Raw genomic sequence first — 20145 nt, 5'->3', positions numbered from 1 at the left:
AGTGTATAATGGGGCAAAGACTAACCTCTCTCACCTTTTATGTTCACTTCAATTCATCTTTAAGTTAAACTAAACTAAGCTAAAAAACAAACTCTCTCTATAAAGCTGCGTATTACCAATTTTCTTCACGATAAGAAATGCACAGTGACATATATTATGATTTAGTAAGTCGTGAGCCATCACGTTATAATCTAGCTGCATTAAGCGTGCACACTCGAGGGATGAGTGTCCCCGCGACAGAGTGTGCCTCAGCCGGGTGCAGTTTCAATCTCTCCCCCTTAGATCGGGACATTCACGCAACTCATAGAAGAGGCGCTGACCGCACAGAGAAATTACTGTTTCAGAATATATAGTTATTTACATGATCTGCTTCCTTATTATTTGAACTTTAATAAAGCTATAATGCATTAAATATAACTGCATTAAAGATGTAATGCCGGGATATTTCATTTAAAGACGCTCGACACGCAAGTTTTGCTTCAGCGGAGCGGCAGCTCCAGATCCACTTATTCCACAACGAGAATTCTTCTGTATATACTTATTTCGTATTTTTGCATTATAATTCCATCATACTTTGCAGTCTACATCACCTGAAGCTGTTTGGAAAGTTTACAGTGCATCTGGACTGTGAGCTGTTTTCTTCCTCTCCTCAGTCAAGCGCGAACTGCAGTGCTGCTCTTGCTCGTCATCATTAGAGTTTAATGTGATCTCATGTTATGAGATCAAATGACTATTTGACAACGGAAATTTTTGTCGACAATTTTTTATTGTCGATAACGTCGACTAATTGTTTCAGCCCTACTTGCCATATTTTAATTGGCAGGTTTGATGGCCCAGCATCAGAGAGACTGAAAAATGAAGTCATTATGCAAATTATCTTCAAATGAAAAACACACACCTGTGACCGCACATTCTTTATTAAAGATGCTACATTGCTTGGCAACAGTAATAAGCCTAAAGTTATTCTAATGAGCTATATTATTTGGATGACAAATTGTTTATTCTGATTAATACTATTAATACATTTAAATATCTATTATTACATCTTTGTCTATTTGGAAATCCGAATCTGAACCAACTGCAACAAGTGACAGGACATTTTGTCAATCGTTTGGTTTCTGAAATCCTTCTCCAGTGAATCGCAATATTGTTATTTTATTACTTGCTAGATTTCATTAACTCTGCATTCTGAGACCTAAATCTAATTCAACAGCAGTTGGCTTTGGATTATTTGGCTTTAATTTGATTTCAGTAACATTAAGTTCTGTGACATCGTTGTTCTACACAATCTTTTCTCCATGACTTATGTCTGTCTGCCACTGCTGATGGGGCTCATATAAATGACCTCTGACCTCTGTATCGCGTTAATTCATTTCAATCACTGGCATCAATGACTTCATCTGTTAATTATTCTAGTATACCAGTGCAGCACATTCGAGTTAAGAACCGCTAACTTAAGGAACAGGGACAGACCGTAATTGAGCAACCACAGTTCACTCTTGAACATTATGTTTAGGGGCGGGTAAATTTTCAAAAGCCTAAATGACATTTCTTTACAACACATTTAATTCCTAAATCATTCATCTCTCTGAATCAAATAATACTTTCAGAGCTATACTTTTATCTCTTTCTCTCTCTCTTCTCAGATGGTTTCATGGCAAGATCACACGTGATCAAGCTGAGCGTTTGCTGTATCCGCCCGAGACGGGACTGTTCTTGGTGCGCGAGAGCACAAACTACCCCGGCGACTACACACTGTGTGTTAGCTGTGACGGAAAGGTGGAACACTATCGCATCATTTACCACAGCGGAAAACTGTCCATCGACGAGGAGGAGTACTTTGATAATCTCATGCAGCTAGTGGAGGTGTGTATGTAAGGTTGTCAGTAGGGGTGTGTGTGTGTGTGTGTGTGTGTGTGTGTGTGTGTGTTTGTATGGTTCTGTGTGCGTTGTTGTGTATGTGCGTTTGTGTGTGTGATGTTTTTAGGTCACACGCTTGTTTGAATGTATAACAGAATCCCTCACATTCTCTTGTGTTTCTCATTCTTTCCTTTTCCTGGTTTTCATTAAGGCATGTCACAACAAGCTGCTGAAAAATCAATGTCACACACTTCATGAAGCCACTGTGTGTGTGTGTGTGTGTGTGTGTGTGTGAGAGAGAGAGAGAGAGAGTACATATATGTGTGTTCTGAGGTGGCTCATAAAAGTGATTTTTGGGAGTGTTAATACATTTACTGCCCCCTAGTGGCACCTGTGTTTATAAGAGTCAAGGTGAAGTGTAATTTCTGTGCCACTGCCAAACAGAATTGCAAAAGTAACTAGACAGGTTAAGTTTGTCAAGACAAACTTTGACGTTGGCTTGACAAAGCCTTTGTCTAAAAGTTTTAGGGTGGATGGATGGATGGATGGACAGATAGATAGATAGACTTTCAGATAAAACCTTTAGAAAGAGATAGATGGATAGATTTTGTATTGTAACCTAAAGCCATGGTATGGCAGGCCTGGTGTGTGTTCATTTTCATTCTAATTTTTGGACTAATGTAGTTTGAATTGACCCTTCGCTAAGCTTCTCCCCCCTCGATTACCGTTGCTTGCTTTGACAAGCTTTGCAGAACTTACCATAGTAATAAATTGGAGATTGCCTTGAGCGGCATGGTTTTTGGCTAAATATTCTCATAAATGGAAATTATGATAATCTTACATGGGCTGGAATGAAGAGTGGCATTGTAACGCATATCTATCTGAAGTTTTTTTGTCAAAATAATTGTTAAATTGCACAGTAATTTAATTGAAAACTGTGGAGACTGTGAATCATAGTTGAGGCAAACGATTATCGCAGTCACTTGAAAAGAGAAAAACATCATTTGTTGGCAATTACACACCTGATAACATTAGTGTAAGTGTACAAAACTCCTCATAACACTCATTATGATGCTGAGAACTCTTTTTTTCTATCACATTTACTAAGACCTGAATCAATACATTAATTAATGTTAAGTAATTAGCTTGAATTTTACCTGTTTACCTTGGAGAAAATAGGTGTGTTTGCTGATGTTATACTTGTTCATTTGGAAATGAAAGCTGACAGTTTAATCCTTAGCATGCTCTTCTGTGTGTGTGTAATATCTATCTAGCTATATATATATATATATATATATATATATACACACACACACACACAGACACACACACACTGGCGGACAAAAGTTTGGAATAATGTACAGATTTTGCTCTTATGGAAAGAAATTGGCACTTTTATTCACCAAAATGGCATTCAACTGATCACAATGTATAGTCAGGACAATAATAACGTGAGAAATTACTGTTACAATTTGAAAAAAAAAAACAAACATCAGAACTTCTTAAACTACTTCAAAGAGTTCTCATCAAAAAATCCTCCTTGTTCAGCAATGACAGCTTTGCAGATCTTTGGCATTCTAGCTGTCAGTTTGTCCAGATACTCAGGTGACTTTTCACCCCACACTTCCTGTAGCACTTGCCATAGATGTGGCTGTCTTGTCAGGCACTTCTCACGCACCCTACAGTCTAGCTGATCCAACAAAAGCTCAATGGGGTTAAAATCCATAACACTCTTTTCCAATTATCTGTTGTCTAATGTCTGTGTTTCTTTGCCCACTCTAACCTTTTCTTTTTGTTTTTCTGTTTCAAAAGTGTCTTTTCCTTTGCAATTCTTCCCATAAGTCCTGCACCCCTGAGTCTTCTCTTTACTCTTGTACATGAAACTGGTGTTGAGCGGGTAGAATTCAATGAAGCTGTCAGCTGAGGACATGTGAGGCATCTATTTCTCAGACTAGAGACTCTGATGTGCTTATCCTCTTGTTTAGTTGTACATCTGGCCTTCCACATCTCTTTCTGTCCTTGTTAGAGCCAGTTGTCCTTTGTCTTTGAAGACTAGAGTACACATTTGTATGAAATCTTCAGTTTTTTGGCAATTTCAAGCATTGTATAGCCTTCATTCTTCAAAACAATGAATGATTAACGAGTTTCTAGAGAAAGCTGTTTATTTTTTGCCATTTTTGACCTAATATTGACCTTAAGACATGCCAGTCTATTGCATACTGTGGCAAGTAAAAAAAAAAACACAAAATACAATGTTAAGCTTCATTTAACAAACCAAATAGCTTTCAGCTTTGTTTGATATAATGGCAAGTGATCTTCTAGTACCAAATTAGCAGTTTATCATGATTACTCAAGGATAAGGTGTTGAAGTGATGGCTGCTGGAAATGGGGCCTGTCTAGATTTGATCAAAAATGACAAATAGTGATGGTGCTGACTTTTACATCAGTAATGTCCTGACTGTACTTTGTGATCAGTTGATCACACTTTGGTAAATTAAAGTACCAATTTCCTTCCAAAACAGCAAAATCTGTACATTATTCCAAATGTTGGCTGCCAGTGTGTGTGTGTGTGTGTGTCATATATATATATATATATATATATATATATATATTTAAAAGATAAACACTGCATGTATACTCTCTAGGTACCTAGTGTCAATACTACAAGTGACTGGACAACAACATTTTTTTTTTTTTAAGTTTCTTTATTTTTATTTCTGCTTAAAACTGCTTAAACACACATTACTCCCATAGATTTTCATTAGAAAAAAGCAAACGCTTGTTAGAGAAATGGTGAACAGCAACATTTGCTAAGATAGGATTCAGTTGACAAGTATTCCATTAGCCCGTTTGAAGTTTTTGTCAATGTACGTCTTCAGGATTTTTCAAATTTTTGATTGTCTGCTGTGTGAAAACTGTTATTCCTATCAGTTAGAAAAGATAGTGCGTCGTGAGTCAGAACAATCTTAAGGTCCGTGCCGAGTTTGTTGGATGTAGCTTGAAAGCTCTAGGAGTTACAATTGATCATTTGGTCTTGGTTTAGGGATTTTGGAAAAACCCTAAAAAAAAAGTCTGTAGAACAACAGTATGTTAGCTTTTTCAAACAGGTTTCCCGAACACTCCCCTTTCCATTCTTAAGTCAAACAGATCGTCCCACCCCAAAATCACACCATTGGTTGAGTCAGAATTTGGCATGTTGAGCCGCTCAAACAAACAAAGCAGTGTTCTGAAAGCACCACAGAGTCACAGTGTTTACAGTTTTCAGGAAGTCAACCTTCAAATGGCTTACTGTAGTTTAGTTAAGTGTAAAAAATTACACTTTCGCTTTAACAAACCCCTAAAAAATACAATGAGTTTGTGACATGTTGCAATCATTATCATGTCCTGAAGTGCAAGATATTAAAAATGTCTCTGATGATACTCACAGCTCATATTAGATGATAATTTGCATGTTTTATCGTTTAAAATGATTCAAAAGATAATGTAATGAGGAGAAATCTGTTTTCAGCACTACACCAAAGACGCTGATGGCCTGTGTACACGACTCATCAAACCCAAGCTGATGGAGGGGACAGTGGCGGCACAGGACGAGTTCTCCAGGAGTGAGTGGCATCTGTGTGTTTATATAAACTCTCTTCACTTCAAGAGCTTGTTTCTTCAGTAGAGCAAACTTCATCTTATATGCCCTCTACAGAGGCTTTAGGGAAACTGAATGTTTTAACAATCAGTAAATTTACATGCACTTTAAAAGTTTGATTGCTGTCGGAATAAAACAATAATTTGTCTTTTTAAATTGTCATGTAAATGCTCAAGTCTGAATTTTTTTTTTTTTTTTTTTTTTTTTTTTTTTTTTTCCAAAAGTTTGACCAAATCTAACTAACAGACCTAGTTAATGTGATTGCAGTTCAGCATCATCTGGCATGTAGACATGTTCACTGGACCTCAATTTTCCTCAGCATGTTTAACAACTTCAGCTGACTTCAAATTTTTGATTATGCATAGTGTCATGTATACTTGGACAGACAGATAAAGACTGTAGCTCACAACGCAAAAACCCGCAATTTTGATAGTCTAAGATAGTTGATGTTTGATAATTGTCTTTTGTGCCATAAGTCAATTTCCCTTATGAAAATCGAGAGTTCCTGGCAAATTTGCCACAAACTTGCCGCAAATTCGCCACTGATACTTTTCACATGCAAATGAGCTTGTTGCCAAAGATTTGCCGAAGGTTCACCACTACCGGTGAAGAGCTGCAAACTTCTGGCAAACATTTGCAGTGAATCAAAAGCTCCATTGCATGTGAAAATAATGAGTGGCAAATTTGCCGCAAGTTTACTTTATTGTTCAGCCATGGCTGAAAATTAATCTTTGGTCTCATCACACTCACAAAACATTGCACATTCTTCACTCCAGCAACAGTATGAAGAATACAGTATTACACGCACAGCATGAAATAATCAAACATAAGAGCATATTAAAAAAAACACAAAAAAAACACATGCAGTATAGAATAAATATATTCAAAATGGAAATTGATTTTTTGTTAGGGTTGTGTTGTGCAAGATGAACATCAACCAAAAAGAAATCTAAAGATGGAAACTGATGTTTATTTATTTGGTGTGTCAATAAAAACATCAGTGGTGCTCTGAACTGCTAAGATCCTCTTTAACAGGAAATACTGAAAAACATTCGGGGGGTAATCCAGCAGTCTGGAGGCTTTTATCTTCATGTGACAGTGTTTAATAAGGTTGTGTTTTGCAGGCGGTTGGGCTCTTACTAGGAAAGACCTGAAACTTCTACAGAGCATCGGCAAAGGAGAATTCGGAGGTGTGTAAAGGTCACGTGAATGTGACCCCAAAAATGCTTGATATTAGCATTATGCTTTAAAAAAAAAAAAAAAAAAGACAAAAAAGATTATTATAAAATTATTTTATTATTGCATTACCAGTACATCTCTAGTGTGAATATACAAAGTTTTCTGTTGTGGTTTTAACTGCTGTGTGTGTTTGTTTGTATCTGTATGTGCATTTCAGATGTGAAGGTTGGAGATTACCGTGGTACAAAGGTGGCAGTAAAATGTATCAAACATGACGCTACGGCTCAGGCGTTTCTTGCTGAAGCTTCAGTCATGACGTGAGTTTCTGCCGCTCTCTAAACTTTTTTCCCCAAACAAGCTAAAGCATCCTAGGTAAACAACAAGCTAAAGCACCCTAGGTAAACAAAGCCTGCGTTTATATTTCATGCAGCATTGGTTTTAAATTTAATTTGTTGAGGTTGACATCTCAGAAGGTTGTCAACTCTTGATAGATAGGATGACACATCAGTAGGTAAGCTGTTTCTGTTGTAACATTGTTTTTTACAATTGCTTCGAGCGATGGGCTTTAAAGTTATCAATTTTCAAAGTAAAGATAGTAATGTAGCTAGCTGCTATCTCCTCTGCTGGCACGCGCAATTGTAAATAAAGAACGTCACATCCAAACCACACTCACAATTAGTTTTAACCAATCATCAAGGCTCTTTGACTAGCTAACTTTTAAAAGGATTTGCTCAAACAAGAGGAATATCTCCAAAGAACACCTTAGCAGAAAATAAATGTCAGTTCACTTTTTCATCATTTTTTAGCAAACTAAAAGCATGTTCTCAACTAAAAACTAAACTAAAAGCCCAGTATGTATAAATTAGCCTGAACTTTTCTGTTTTCATTCAACAGGTATACAATAATATACACATGCTTTGTTAAAGTACTTAAAACTATTTTTTTTTTTAATATTTCTACTTCAGTCAAGCATACGTTTCATTAATCTTTCACTTTTACTTCATTAAGCAAGTGAATAAGTCCTCTGATTCATTACTTAACCAAAACTACTGTGATACAGTAGGTATCCAACCAGAGGATTGCGGCTTTTTACCGCCGCAATTACTGCGTGAATGGTTCATTAGCAGCTTTAAACTGCTAAGTATTAGCGTAGTTCCACGTAGTATTGGATAGTATTGTGGTATTTTGAGAAATGCCATACTACTGAATGATCACATTATTCAAGTTCCATTGTATTTAGATGGTACTCCAGGGTACTTCAAATTTAAACTAGCTTGCAAATCGATCTGAACAATTTGTTTGACTCATAATCACACTGAGTTAATAGTCTCACTCATTTGGACAACTCACTCACTAACGGAATCACTTGAAATGGTTACTAAGCTACATATTAATCTACATGTCTTTGTAACTCAACTTGTTTGATACTTAAGTATATGCAATGTCAGTTACTACATTTTAAAACTACTATGGGAAATGTGTGTGTTTGTTTGGTTGCAGTCAGCTCCGACACCCTAATCTGGTGCAGTTATTGGGGGTGATTGTGGAAGAAAGAGGCAGTTTGTTCATCGTTACAGAATATATGGCAAAGGTCGGTGTCAGTTCTGTCCGAGCGTTGGTGTGTTTACATTTCATCATGAACACTTTGTAGGATTTTAGCTTGTTAACAAAGGTTATGGTTGGTTTCAGTCTAATTGACAAGTTGACACACATTTCTGTGCTAATTTAAGTATTTCAATTGTAACAGGGCAGTCTGGTGGATTACCTGCGCTCTCGGGGTCGAACCGTACTTGGGGGAGAGTGTCTCCTCAAATTCTCGCTGTGAGTAAATGTCAAGTTTAACACATCAGCTCAATATGTCTTTCAGAATAGATCATTAGGACTGATATATGTCTCTCTGTCAGTGATGTATGTGAAGCCATGGAGTATTTGGAGGTCAATAACTTCGTACACAGAGATTTGGCGGCTCGTAATGTCCTGGTGTCGGATGATAACATTGCCAAAGTTAGCGACTTCGGTCTGACCAAGGAGGCCTCTTCCACTCAGGACACGGCCAAACTTCCCATCAAATGGACCTCTCCCGAGGCTCTGCGAGAGAAGGTAATGTGACGTATACTAAACAAATAAAATCTCCAAATCAACTCAACGGCTATGTTGTTAGAATGAAACAAGCTTCGACAGCTTGCACAAACGGCTTCACTGGAACTGTTTGATAATTTATCATACTATGAATGTGTAATGAAACTGTCTGAAGATTCATCATGCAATGAAGTGCTGTTTATTTATCCTCATCGACACCAAGTAAAAACTCGACAACCAATAAGATGTGAGGTTTTTTTTGGAGGTTTAGCTGTTGTTATTATTGTTCCATTATTGTTCTTTGACAAAATGTCTCTGAAATTGTAACGATGATTTATATTTTGCATTAACCCTTTAAGCTCGGATGGGCCTGCCTTTACAATGCATGTAGGCATTATGACCAAAACAAAACAAGTGCTTTGAAATTTGCAGACAATTCAGAAGTTTTCCGTTTTGATATTTATTAATAATTTTGCACTGTACATATTCTAATCAGTAAAAACATCAAATTGATCAAATGGCCATGTGTCATATGTTGCTGGAATGCTTTCTAAGAGTAGAATACAACCAGCCTATTGTTTGACTCACAGACAAAAATACAGCGAGTAATAGCTAAGTATGTCTTTGACATACACTGGCGGCCAAAAGTTTGGAATAATGTACAGATTTTGCTCTTTTGGAAAGAAATTGGTACTTTTATTCACCAAAATGACATTCAGCTGATCACAATATATAGTCAGGACATTAATAATGTAAAAAATTACTATTGCAATTTGACTACTTAAAACTACTTCAAAGCGTTCTCGTCAAAAAAATCCTCCACGTGCAGCAATGTCAGCTTTACAGATCCTTTGCATTCTAGCTGTCAGTTTGTCCAGATACTGTCTGTTTCTTTGCCCACTCTAACCTTTTCTTTTTGTTTTTCTGTTTCAAAAGTGGCTTTTTCTTTGTAATTCTTCCCATAAGGCCTGCACCCCTGAGTCTTCTCTTTACTGTTGTACATGAAACTGGTGTTGAGCGGGTAGAATTCAATGAAGCTGTCAGCTGAGGACATGTGAGGCATCTATTTCTCAAACTAGAGACTCTGATGTGCTTATCCTCTTATTTAGTTGTACATCTGGCCTTCCACATCTCTTTCTATCCTTGTTAGAGCCAGTTGTCCTTTGTATTTGAAGACTGTAGTGTACACCTTTGCATGAAATCTTCAGTTTTTTGGCAATTTCAAGCATTGTATAGCCTTCATTCCTCAAAACAATGATTGACTGACCAGTTTCTAGAGAAAGCTGTTTCTTTTTTGTGATTTTTGGACTAATATTGACCTTAAGACATGCCAGTCTGTGGCAACTCAAAAACAAATACAAAGACAATGTTAAGCTTCATTTAACAAACCAAATATCTTTCAGCTGTGTTTGATATAATGGCAAGTGATTTTCTAATACCAAATTAGCAATTTAGCATGATTACTCAAGGATAAGGTGTTGGAGTGATGGCTGCTGGAAATGGGGCCTGTCTAGATTTTATCAAAAATGAATTTTTTCAGACAGTCACGTGGCACCATGCGAGGATCGGATGTGTGAACAGTGAGCTCTGCGCACTTTGCTAGTTTTAACACTTTTAATGACATAAACCGGTGAGATTCGATACACTCTGTTCCATAACTGTTCTAGGAGGACAATATGTCAAAGAATTGAGAATCCTCAGGCTCTGGAGACATTAAAAGACACTTACATGCTCAAGTTGACGCCCCTGAGCAGGCTGCAAGTCAGGGAGTCGATTTAGTCGGAGAAGTGTGGGAAATTCAGCGAGAGATGCTGAACTTGTCGGCAATGCTGACAAAGATCGTTGCTGACTTGGAGGATCTTGCTGTGATACGTCGATCGATCACTGCCATGGAGGCAAAGTTCTCTGAGGTGGTTACGAGAGTGGGGGATGTCGAGAAACGGACCGATTACCTGGAGTCATCGGAGAGGGAATTATCTGCTAATCCGCTAGCGACCAAGGTGGATTTGGAGCGTGTCTGGGAGAAGTTGGAGGAGCTGGCGGAATAACGTCTGTTTCATCGGAATTCCTGAGGGTGAAGAAGGACAGGATATGGTGAAATTCCTAGATGGGCTCCTTTGGAATCTGCTCGAAATAGCAGGCTATAAGCTTGAAATCGAGCATGCTCACAGGGTTCCTGCTCGGCGATCGGTGTGTTATGCAAGGCGAGGAGTAAAGGAAGGTTTTCTTGGAAAAATTACAGCATTTTCTTTTTCCCAGACTTGCGAATTCGACAAGAGAGAAACGTGATCGATTCAAGGAATGCAAGAAACTTTTACATCTACGGAAGGTCACTTTTGCACTGATATTCCCGACCTAATTGAGAATAGATGCTAAGGATGGCCGTAAAACATTCACATGCCCACAGCAAGCAATGTCCTTCATAAAGTCATGGAGTAAGTCATCTTGTGGTACTCGCTTTGCAGCTGAGTGGAACGGCTCACTGAACATTCACTTGACTCTTTGAGGAAACGTAAGCACTTTTTTTTGTGCTGGTTCCGCCTGACGGCTGGAGTTTGTTTTGTGGAGTGGCAAACTTTCGGGACAGTTTTGTGGATGAATCTAAGCACTTTTTATACTTGTTCCTCCTATTGGCTGGAGTTTGTTTTGCAGAGTATTTCTTGCAAAGACATTGGAGTGATTAAGTTATTTGCTTGCACTCATGTTGCAGCCAAGTGGTCTGGCTCACTGAACATTTGCTTGACTGTTTGAAGAATCTGTGCGCTTTTTTTGTGCTGGTTCTGCCTAGCGGCTGGAGCTTATTTTGTTGAGTAACACACCTTCAGGACAGTTTTGTGGATGGATCTGCATGCTCTTTGTGCTGGGTCCGCCTATCAGCTGGAGTTTGTTTTGTGGAGTAACACACTTCGGGACAGTTTTATGAATGAATCTACACGTTCTTTGTGTTTATTCCGCCTATTGGCTGGAGTTTGTTTTATAGATTATCTTTTGCTGTGTAATTCTGTCTCACATAATTTGTATAGAAACACTGGACTTGAGTAATCGGACGACAAAGTTGTCGCGGGGGTTCTTGTAGGCATACGTGGACTGTTTGAGTTTGGAGGGATGGACGCCAGTTGGCGCTGTCATGCGCAGGGTTAATGCGCACGTTTTTCTTTTTTCTGTTTGTTTTGTTCTGGGGAAAGTTCAGGTTTTGATGGTCACACCAATGTTGGAAATGTTTGTGTGGGGGGTGGGGGGGAATGTTCGGGAGGAAGGGTTTAATTTTTAATTCCTCATTTTCTGTTTTGTTTATTTAATTTGTTGAATGGAATCAATAAAAATAGTTAATAATAAAAAATTAAAAAATTACTTTTTTCAAATAGTGATGGTGCTGTATTTTTACATCAGCAATGTCCTGACTATACTTTGTGATCAGCTGAATGCCACTTTGGTGAATTAAAGTACCAATTTCCTTCTGAAACAGTAAAATCTGTACATTATTCCAAACGTTTGGCCATCAGTGTACGTTACATGTAAACAGGTGTTGCTTATATGCCACATTTATGCTTATAACTTAACGAAAAATAAACAGAACATAAAATATCACACATCATTACTTAGAGGAGGCGATTGTCTTTAAAAACCAGCCCACACACAATGTAATCAGACACATAGATCATTAGATAATCCACACAAAGCACAGTGTGCACAGAGCACATAATGTGCTATCTGGCTAAAAACACATTAGCTTTCCTGGATCAGATGACTTCACTGGAAATGATGTGGTACATTTTCTAGCATCATGGTATGCTAAACCAATCACATTAGCATTCAAATCGCTGCTACCAGATGTGAAAGTCATCCAAATATGGACAAAGAGGATCGTTCACTCTAATTACATATGGCCACCAGGAGATGGTGCCAAGTACATGACACAGATTTAATGATGGCTGAAATGACAGAATGGAACTGATTAAGATCTCGTTACTCATGCCTGCATGCTTTGGAGAGAGAACATACCTTTAGTCATTGTTGTATTTGCATGTGTAATTATTTCTTTAGTACAGTTATTACGTTTTATTTGTTTGGAGAGGCTTATCGACACATGAGTATGTTTTTGGACACTAGGATTAATTATATTTGTAATGCTATACATTTTGATTGCTTTGTCGTATCAACACAAAATTTTACTCAGTTACAGGTGACATGATTGGAACAAAACAAAAGCAGCTTTTCAGAGCGATCTTATTTACACCCTGAGATACAGCATATAATGTCAAAAAAAAAATAAATAAGAAAAGTACATTTTTGGCTCATGTTTTTTAAAAAAAAAAAACAATTTTATTCGTTTCTTAGGCTGAGTGTCTCATTTATGTCATTAAAAAAAAATTTTCTTTAAAATTATTTAGTTATAGGCCTTTAATTTTGGGCATGCCACTGAAACATGAAACCTTCAGATATTAAAGGGTTAAAAGCATGTGAATGACTGGAGTGTGATTCACTTTTGTTTGTGGAATTGTTTCAGATTGACTCTCTGTGAATGGTTTTGTTGCACAAAATTGCGATTTTCATTGGTTATTCGTGCTGCTTTGTCATAACACTTGTGGTGTGAATAGCTGCTTATTTTCAGAGGATTAAGATTCTCTTTTTAATTCGACTGTTTATGTTATTAATAGTATTTTTTGTTTTTTCTTTGCAGAGGTTTTCCACTAAATCAGACGTGTGGAGTTACGGAGTTCTTCTATGGGAGATTTACTCCTTCGGTCGGGTGCCCTACCCCAGAATTGTAAGAATTTAATTGTTTTGTCCAAGAAGTCAGTGTATGTGGTATCCCAGGCAGCTGCCATACTGTAATGTATACATACTCTGAGAATATTTGCCTATTTTGTCTTGTACAATTTGCAGATTTTTTTTTCCACTTGTTTACCTGTTCACTTAGATTCTCTGAAAACAAGCTAATTGCTAATGCAGTTTTGTTTAAAAGGTAAATTTATCCTGTTTTAAGGATGTTTTGATATTTTAAGTGAATGACAAAACAAAGATACTTTGAAAATAAGATTTTCTATTAAAAAATCTAAGCTGCCTAAAACTGCTGCCTAGCTAGGCAGCTCACTAGAGTTTGAAATAGAGCCCTTGTTTTGCATTCATCCAGTGATGTTTGAGCATAAATCTTCCCACACAGATTAAATATTGCAGATTTTAAAAGTGTTAGTTGTTTAGGGAAACTGATTTTGAGTGACAAGAGTAAGCATGTGAAACCGTTTTGAGCGAAGATATCTTTGGATTGTTGTTAAATTCTGCCATTTTTAAGGACTGACTTGTTTTCTAGTGATTTGCAGTTGTTAAAACTGAGCATTTTTCTCTGAGAAGTCACAATTGTAACCTACATATTTAGTATTGATCTACATATTTAGTATTGTTTGTCCACCAGAGGGCACTGAGAGCTTAGCATTGTGGATGTTTGTCTGCTTCATTCATGTTCTGTGTGTTTGCAGCCACTGAAGGAGGTGGTACCGCGTGTGGAAAAGGGCTATAAAATGGACGCGCCTGACGGGTGTCCGGAGGCGGTCTATGACCTCATGAAGCAGTGTTGGACACTGGACCCAGCGGGGCGACCCTCGTTCCGAATGCTGCGTGAGAAACTGCAGCACATCAGAACGAAAGAGCTGTACCTGTGAGGGCCGACGGAGGCCCAGGGACAAAGATTCAGCAGAGACAGAAGCTCCTCCGTCACGAACTGAAACCTTTTACTGTGGCGCCGCATTCTTTTTTGTCTGTTTGGACGTGGACTGTTGACGAACTCTCATGAATATTAATGCGAGAGTAGGAGCACACCTCTTGAGTTTGTGCGAGTATGTGTTTAAAGCTTCTACATCATTATTTGCTTCACTTTTCTCATTCTTATCTCGTTTCTGCTCATGGCATCAGTGAGGAAGGCTGGTCTTTTCCTCCACTGTTTTTCTTTACGTTGCTTTTCAGTTTTCTACAATAAAACATAAGACCAGGTCTTATTTGATCTTGAAATCAAAAGAAGAAAAATAGGAAATCATATTTTTCATAAAGAAAATAAAACCTATTTTAGGACCATTAACATTGTCACATTGTAATATAAATTTAATGGTAATTGTGCATCTTTCCCCCAGATACTGTAAATCTAATTATTCTCAATAGACCTTAAAGGGATAGTTCAACCAGAAATGAAAATTCTCTCATCACGTACTCACCCTCATATCATCCCAGATGTGTATGACTTTGTCTTCTGTTGAACACAAACAAAGAGTAGGTGGCGATGTGCACGAAGAATGCGAATCACAAAAAGCAAAAGAAGAATGTGAGTGTGGAGACTGATAGAAAAAAAGGACTTAAATATTGATCTGTTTCTCACCCACACCTATCATATGTTATGAAAATTCTGATGGATTAAACCACTGGAGTCATATGGATTACTTTTATGCTGCCTTTATGTGCTTTTGGAACCTTCAAAGTTTTGATCTCCATTTACTTGCATTGTATGGACATACAGAGATATTCTTTAAAATCTTTGTTTGTGTTCAGCAGAAGAAAAGTAATACACATCTGGGATGGCATGAGTGTCAGTAAATGAGACAAGTTTAATCCCTTTCCCTTTAATGAGAGTAGACGCCATATTTAATTTTAAGCAAATGAAAAAAAGGCTGTGAGAGAAAGATATACAGTCTGTTCAATGTTGTACATTCTGAAGTCTATGTAATGTCTAATTGTCACAACCCATGTCATGAGTTTTTTGTCCAATGGAAAACTTTTGGAAAGACATATATTCAGTGTTTACTTGGCTGGATGATCAACACCATCGTACACAACAGTACAACTCATTAAACAAGCGGTATGTCTATCCCTCACAGCCTCATTCGTGCTGTATTAAAAATGCCTTCTACCCTCTGTAAGGTCTATGGTGATTTTTTATTTTTATTTATTTTTTTATTTTTTTTATCAGAATAAATTAAATCCAGTACAACAAATACTATTATGATATATACATACTATACAATTTACTATACAGAAATAATTTTGTGGAAGAAAATTTGCTTAATTTTCATGAAAATTATGTAAAAAAATATAAATAAAATAAAATAAAAATATCTTAATTGTCCTAAAATAATTTCTTTCATTTCACTCTACAAAATCTAATTTCTTATTTCTTTCTTTTGATTTGGGGGTGAAAAATGACCTGGATATGTTCTTGATTTTTCACCAACTCTTATTCTGAAGTGCTCATGTTTTTTGCATCTAGCTGCATGCATCTTTCAGTGTGTGTTTGTGCTCTGTGTCAAAGTGCCTGCTGGTGTTGACAGAGCAGTGTCTGTGTTCTTCTGAAACACTTAATGTTTCTCTTTTTTTTTTGTGTCTTTTTTTTTTTTAAGATCAGCCTTTTTTTAATGTTTGTATTTGTTGATTTGTCATCTGCATCAAGAGGGTTTGTGTTCAATATTGTCAGACTGTACTGAGCCTATGAGCTGGGAAACACACACACAAACACAGACACGCACACATCCCAGCTGAGCTTATGTGCCTGCCAACGCAAACACACATACACGCACACTTTTTGTGGGCTCAATCCAACAGAACTCTTTCTGCGTCGACCTGTTTTCTATTAAAATATATTTAAATAACTCGAAACATGGAACAGAAATGTGACAGTGCAGACAGAAGTGACTGAACACTGAGAATTTGATGTGTAGGGGGTCTGCAACTGACTGTGGGGTCGTGCATGCTCAGAGAGGCCTTGGATTAACATGTCAGTGGTTTCAGTATTCATTGTTTTAATAATCTGCCATGATTATGAATAAATCATTCCATGTGACCAGCACGGACAGTGGGAGAGAGAGTCATTGCTGGTGGGGCAGAGCTTTTGTCAGGAAGTGAACTTGTCTAAATGTCACTATTGATGAACGACATATTGCACCTTTTAAAGCCATTTACTTGGAAAGAGGTGTGTGACCATTGAGATTAAAACACACACACATACATAATAAATCAAACAGTCTGGCCATCTGAAATTGCACTTTTTTGAGTCCAAATGAAGTTTCAGTTTTGGCCATATTTACTGTAAAACATGTTTCTCGTCTTACTGATAACGAATGATTAGTGTATTATTCTAAAGAAGAAAAAAAGTAATAACTTGGTCCGCTTCTAAAACGACTTTTCAACTGAAATCACCAAGCCCTTTTATTAAATAACCCCTCCTCTCCAACCACCTGTCACATATAGACCACTTTTCACCATCCTACTAATTCTTGATGAATAAAATAAAGTCTCACCTTATTCAATATCATATTTTACATGGAAATACATCACATTATAGAAGTAAAATGGATTATGAATGTCGTTTCATGTTGACTCATCTCAGTGTTCAACACAATTGTTCCTGTCGTCTCAGGCCTTTACCCTGCCATAAAACAGAAAAAGCAAGAGTTTTATAAAAAAATATATATATATCCAGGTTCAAAACCAGTTACATACTATCAACAGCATCTGTCAGTTACAATAGAAAATACTTTATTTTTTACAATCTAAGGGATGAATCTAAAGACAAACATTGTGGGGCAATACTTTACACTGGGACAACACTTAAGCAATATACTTGTTAACATGAAACAAGTGTGATGGAGTCAGCGACCTTGTCTGTGTGAAGTTACATCCGGTATTTAATCTCCTGTCATAACCATGTTAAGCCGTTAAAACCTTTTGCACAGTGCAAGAAAGGATCTATTAATGTAGAGAAAATCCAAAGAAAGGAATTATGTTGGTAACCCATAATCAGAAGGCCTAGAACAGTAGTTCCACTCCTCTAATTAACAGTATTTTACTTTACAGATCAAATAATGCATAAAAATAAAAGCTTCTTATTCTTGCTTTTAAACCCTGCAGTACACTGGGGAAAACATTATGTTTTGGATTTACTTAAAGAATATATGTAACTTTTTTTGCATCATGATTTTTGAGTACATTCAACTTATGGTCATTGTATGTCCGCATAACTAGAAAACCTTTGTTAGATATACACAAATGTATCAGTTCAATCAGCTTTATTTACTTAAAAAGGTAAGTCACATGAATAAGATTCAACAACTAATAGCCTATGTTTCAAATTAACAATATTAGTGTTTCTACCTAATTTAATTGTCTCAAAGGAAAATAATGACAGGTCAGTCATTAAACAATTTATTCCCCAAAGAAGTGCAGATAAAACTGCACTTCAGTTATGCACATTCACATGAGCAAGAAAAACTAAACCCTAAACACCCTTTTGGTGACTTAACACAAAACAAATAATTACAGTAAAACAACAATAATACTAAAAAGAGCAAATATTTCTTAAGAATTCTTAATACAGCTAATTAAATGCCCCAATATGTTTGTTTTGACCAAACAAACGTGCTTAATTTATTCAAGCGCAAGGATTATGGGTTCCAACAACCTCATTTTATGTACTTGATCTTTTGAGTTAGTAGTATTGAAATCTAAATTTTATGGATTTTTAAGCTAAATAAGTAAGGAACTCACAATTATTCTTTTACTTTACGTATCGCTCTAAGTTCACCTTATAATTAATATTTTGTGTTGTACACATTCATGCAAATTAAGTAAAGCTAAAAATGTTACAAATATATACATTTCTCGGTTAAGTAGAAGCTATTTATTTTCTTACGTTATGGTACTTCAGCCAACAAATCATTTTTCTTCCAGTGTACACTTGCCCTAAATACATCTATAGTAAGTGCAGTATTGTAAAAAGAAAATTATATATACAGTGCATTCAGAAAGTATTCAGACCCCTTCATTTTCTTCACATTTTATGTTGCAGCCTGATGCTAAAATGCTTTAATTTATTATTATTTTTATTACACTCCATACCCCATAATGACAAGGCAAAAACCATATTTTTGATAACTTTACAAATGTATTAAAAATAAAGAACTGAAATATCACTATTGACATACTTGAAATTTAGCTCAGGTGCATCCCGTTTCTCTGGATCATTTGAGATGTTTCTACACTTTGATTGGAGTCCACCTGTGGCAAATTCAATTGATTGGACATGATTTGAAAAGGCACACACCTGTCTATATAAGGTCTCACAGCTGAAAATGCATATGTAACAGTATAAGGATGGGCAAGGAGGTGGCGGGAACCAGCTGAACAGTCAACATAAAGTTTTAATGCAAAACTCAACATAAAACAAACATAAACCATAAGACAAACAGACACAACGCGGCCGCGTGCGTCTCTCTCTCTCGAACTGGCATCTCCGGCTCATCTTTATCCCCCTCCCGGCTGATTAGCCCAATTCAGGGCTGGCTGTGTGTCCTCACGTCCCAGCCCCGCCCTCCTCCTCGTCACGGCATATCAGAGCAAAAATCAAGCCATGAGGTCAAAGGAACTGCCTGCAGAGCTCAGAGACAGGATTGTGTCGAGGCACAGATATAGGGAAGGCTACAAAAACATTTCGGCTGCATTGAAGGTTTCCAAGAGCACAGTGGCCCCCATAATTCTTAAATGGAAGAAGTAGAGCTGGCAGCCTGGCCAAACTGAGCAATCGGGGAGAAGGGCCTTAGTAAGAGCGGTGACCAAGAACCCAATTGTCACTCTGGTTGAGGTCCAGAGATCATGTGTGGAGATGGGAGAAACTTGCAGAAGGACAACCATCATTGCAACACTCCACCGATCTTGGCTTTATGGCAGAGTGGCCAGACGGAAGCCTCTCCTCAGTGCAAGACATGCAAAAAAAGCATCTAAAGGACTCTGTGAGAAACAAGATTCTCTGGTCTGATGAAACGAAGATTTAACTGTTTGGCCTCAATTCCAAGCATCTGAAGAAAACCAGGCACCGCTCATCACCTGCGCAATACCATCCGAACAGTGAAGCATGGTGGTGGTAGCATCATGCTGTGGGGGTGTTTTTCAGCGGCAGGGACTGGGGGACTGGTCAGGGTTGAACAAAATCTGAACGCAGCAAAAGACAGAGATATTCTTAATGAAAACCTGGTCCAGAGCATTTAGGACCTCAGACTGGGCCAAAGGTTCACCGTCCAACAGGACAATGACCCTAAGCACATAGCCAAGACAACACAAAATTGGTTTAGGGACAACTCTGTGAATGTCCTTTAGTGGTCCAGCCAGAGCCTGGACTTGAACCCAATCGAACATCTCTGGAGAGACCTGAAAATGGCTGTCCACCGATGGTCCCCATCCAGCCTGACAGAGCTTGAGTGGATCTGCAGAGAAGCATGGCAGAAAATCCCCAAATCCAGGTGTGCAAAGCTTGTCGCATCATACCCAAAAAACTTGAGGCTGTAATCACTGCCAAATGTGCTTCAACTATGTACTGAGTTAAAGGTCTGAATACTTATGTCAATGTGATATTTCAG

The 20145-nt window shown here is 37.5% G+C and overlaps 1 protein-coding gene across 1 annotated transcript in view; it reads left to right on the top strand.

The window, feature by feature from the left end:
• Nucleotides 1–17043, top strand: part of LOC127455760 (tyrosine-protein kinase CSK) — a 53003-nt gene extending 35960 nt beyond the window's left edge. Inside the window, exons 5-13 of the mRNA XM_051723877.1 lie at nt 1647–1866; nt 5369–5462; nt 6622–6687; nt 6894–6993; nt 8177–8267; nt 8424–8497; nt 8581–8776; nt 13437–13523; nt 14233–17043. Of these exons, the coding sequence (XP_051579837.1) occupies nt 1647–1866; nt 5369–5462; nt 6622–6687; nt 6894–6993; nt 8177–8267; nt 8424–8497; nt 8581–8776; nt 13437–13523; nt 14233–14415 (1111 nt within the window). The 3' untranslated portion in view covers nt 14416–17043. The remainder of the gene's footprint in view (nt 1–1646; nt 1867–5368; nt 5463–6621; nt 6688–6893; nt 6994–8176; nt 8268–8423; nt 8498–8580; nt 8777–13436; nt 13524–14232) is intronic.
• The last annotated feature ends 3102 nt before the right edge of the window (nt 17044–20145 follow it).

Source organism: Myxocyprinus asiaticus, chromosome 18, assembly GCF_019703515.2.
Source record: "Myxocyprinus asiaticus isolate MX2 ecotype Aquarium Trade chromosome 18, UBuf_Myxa_2, whole genome shotgun sequence".
Lineage (NCBI taxonomy): Eukaryota > Metazoa > Chordata > Actinopteri > Cypriniformes > Catostomidae > Myxocyprinus > Myxocyprinus asiaticus.
Note: the sequence above shows the minus strand (reverse complement) of the source record. Positions and strands in the feature narration are given on the sequence as shown.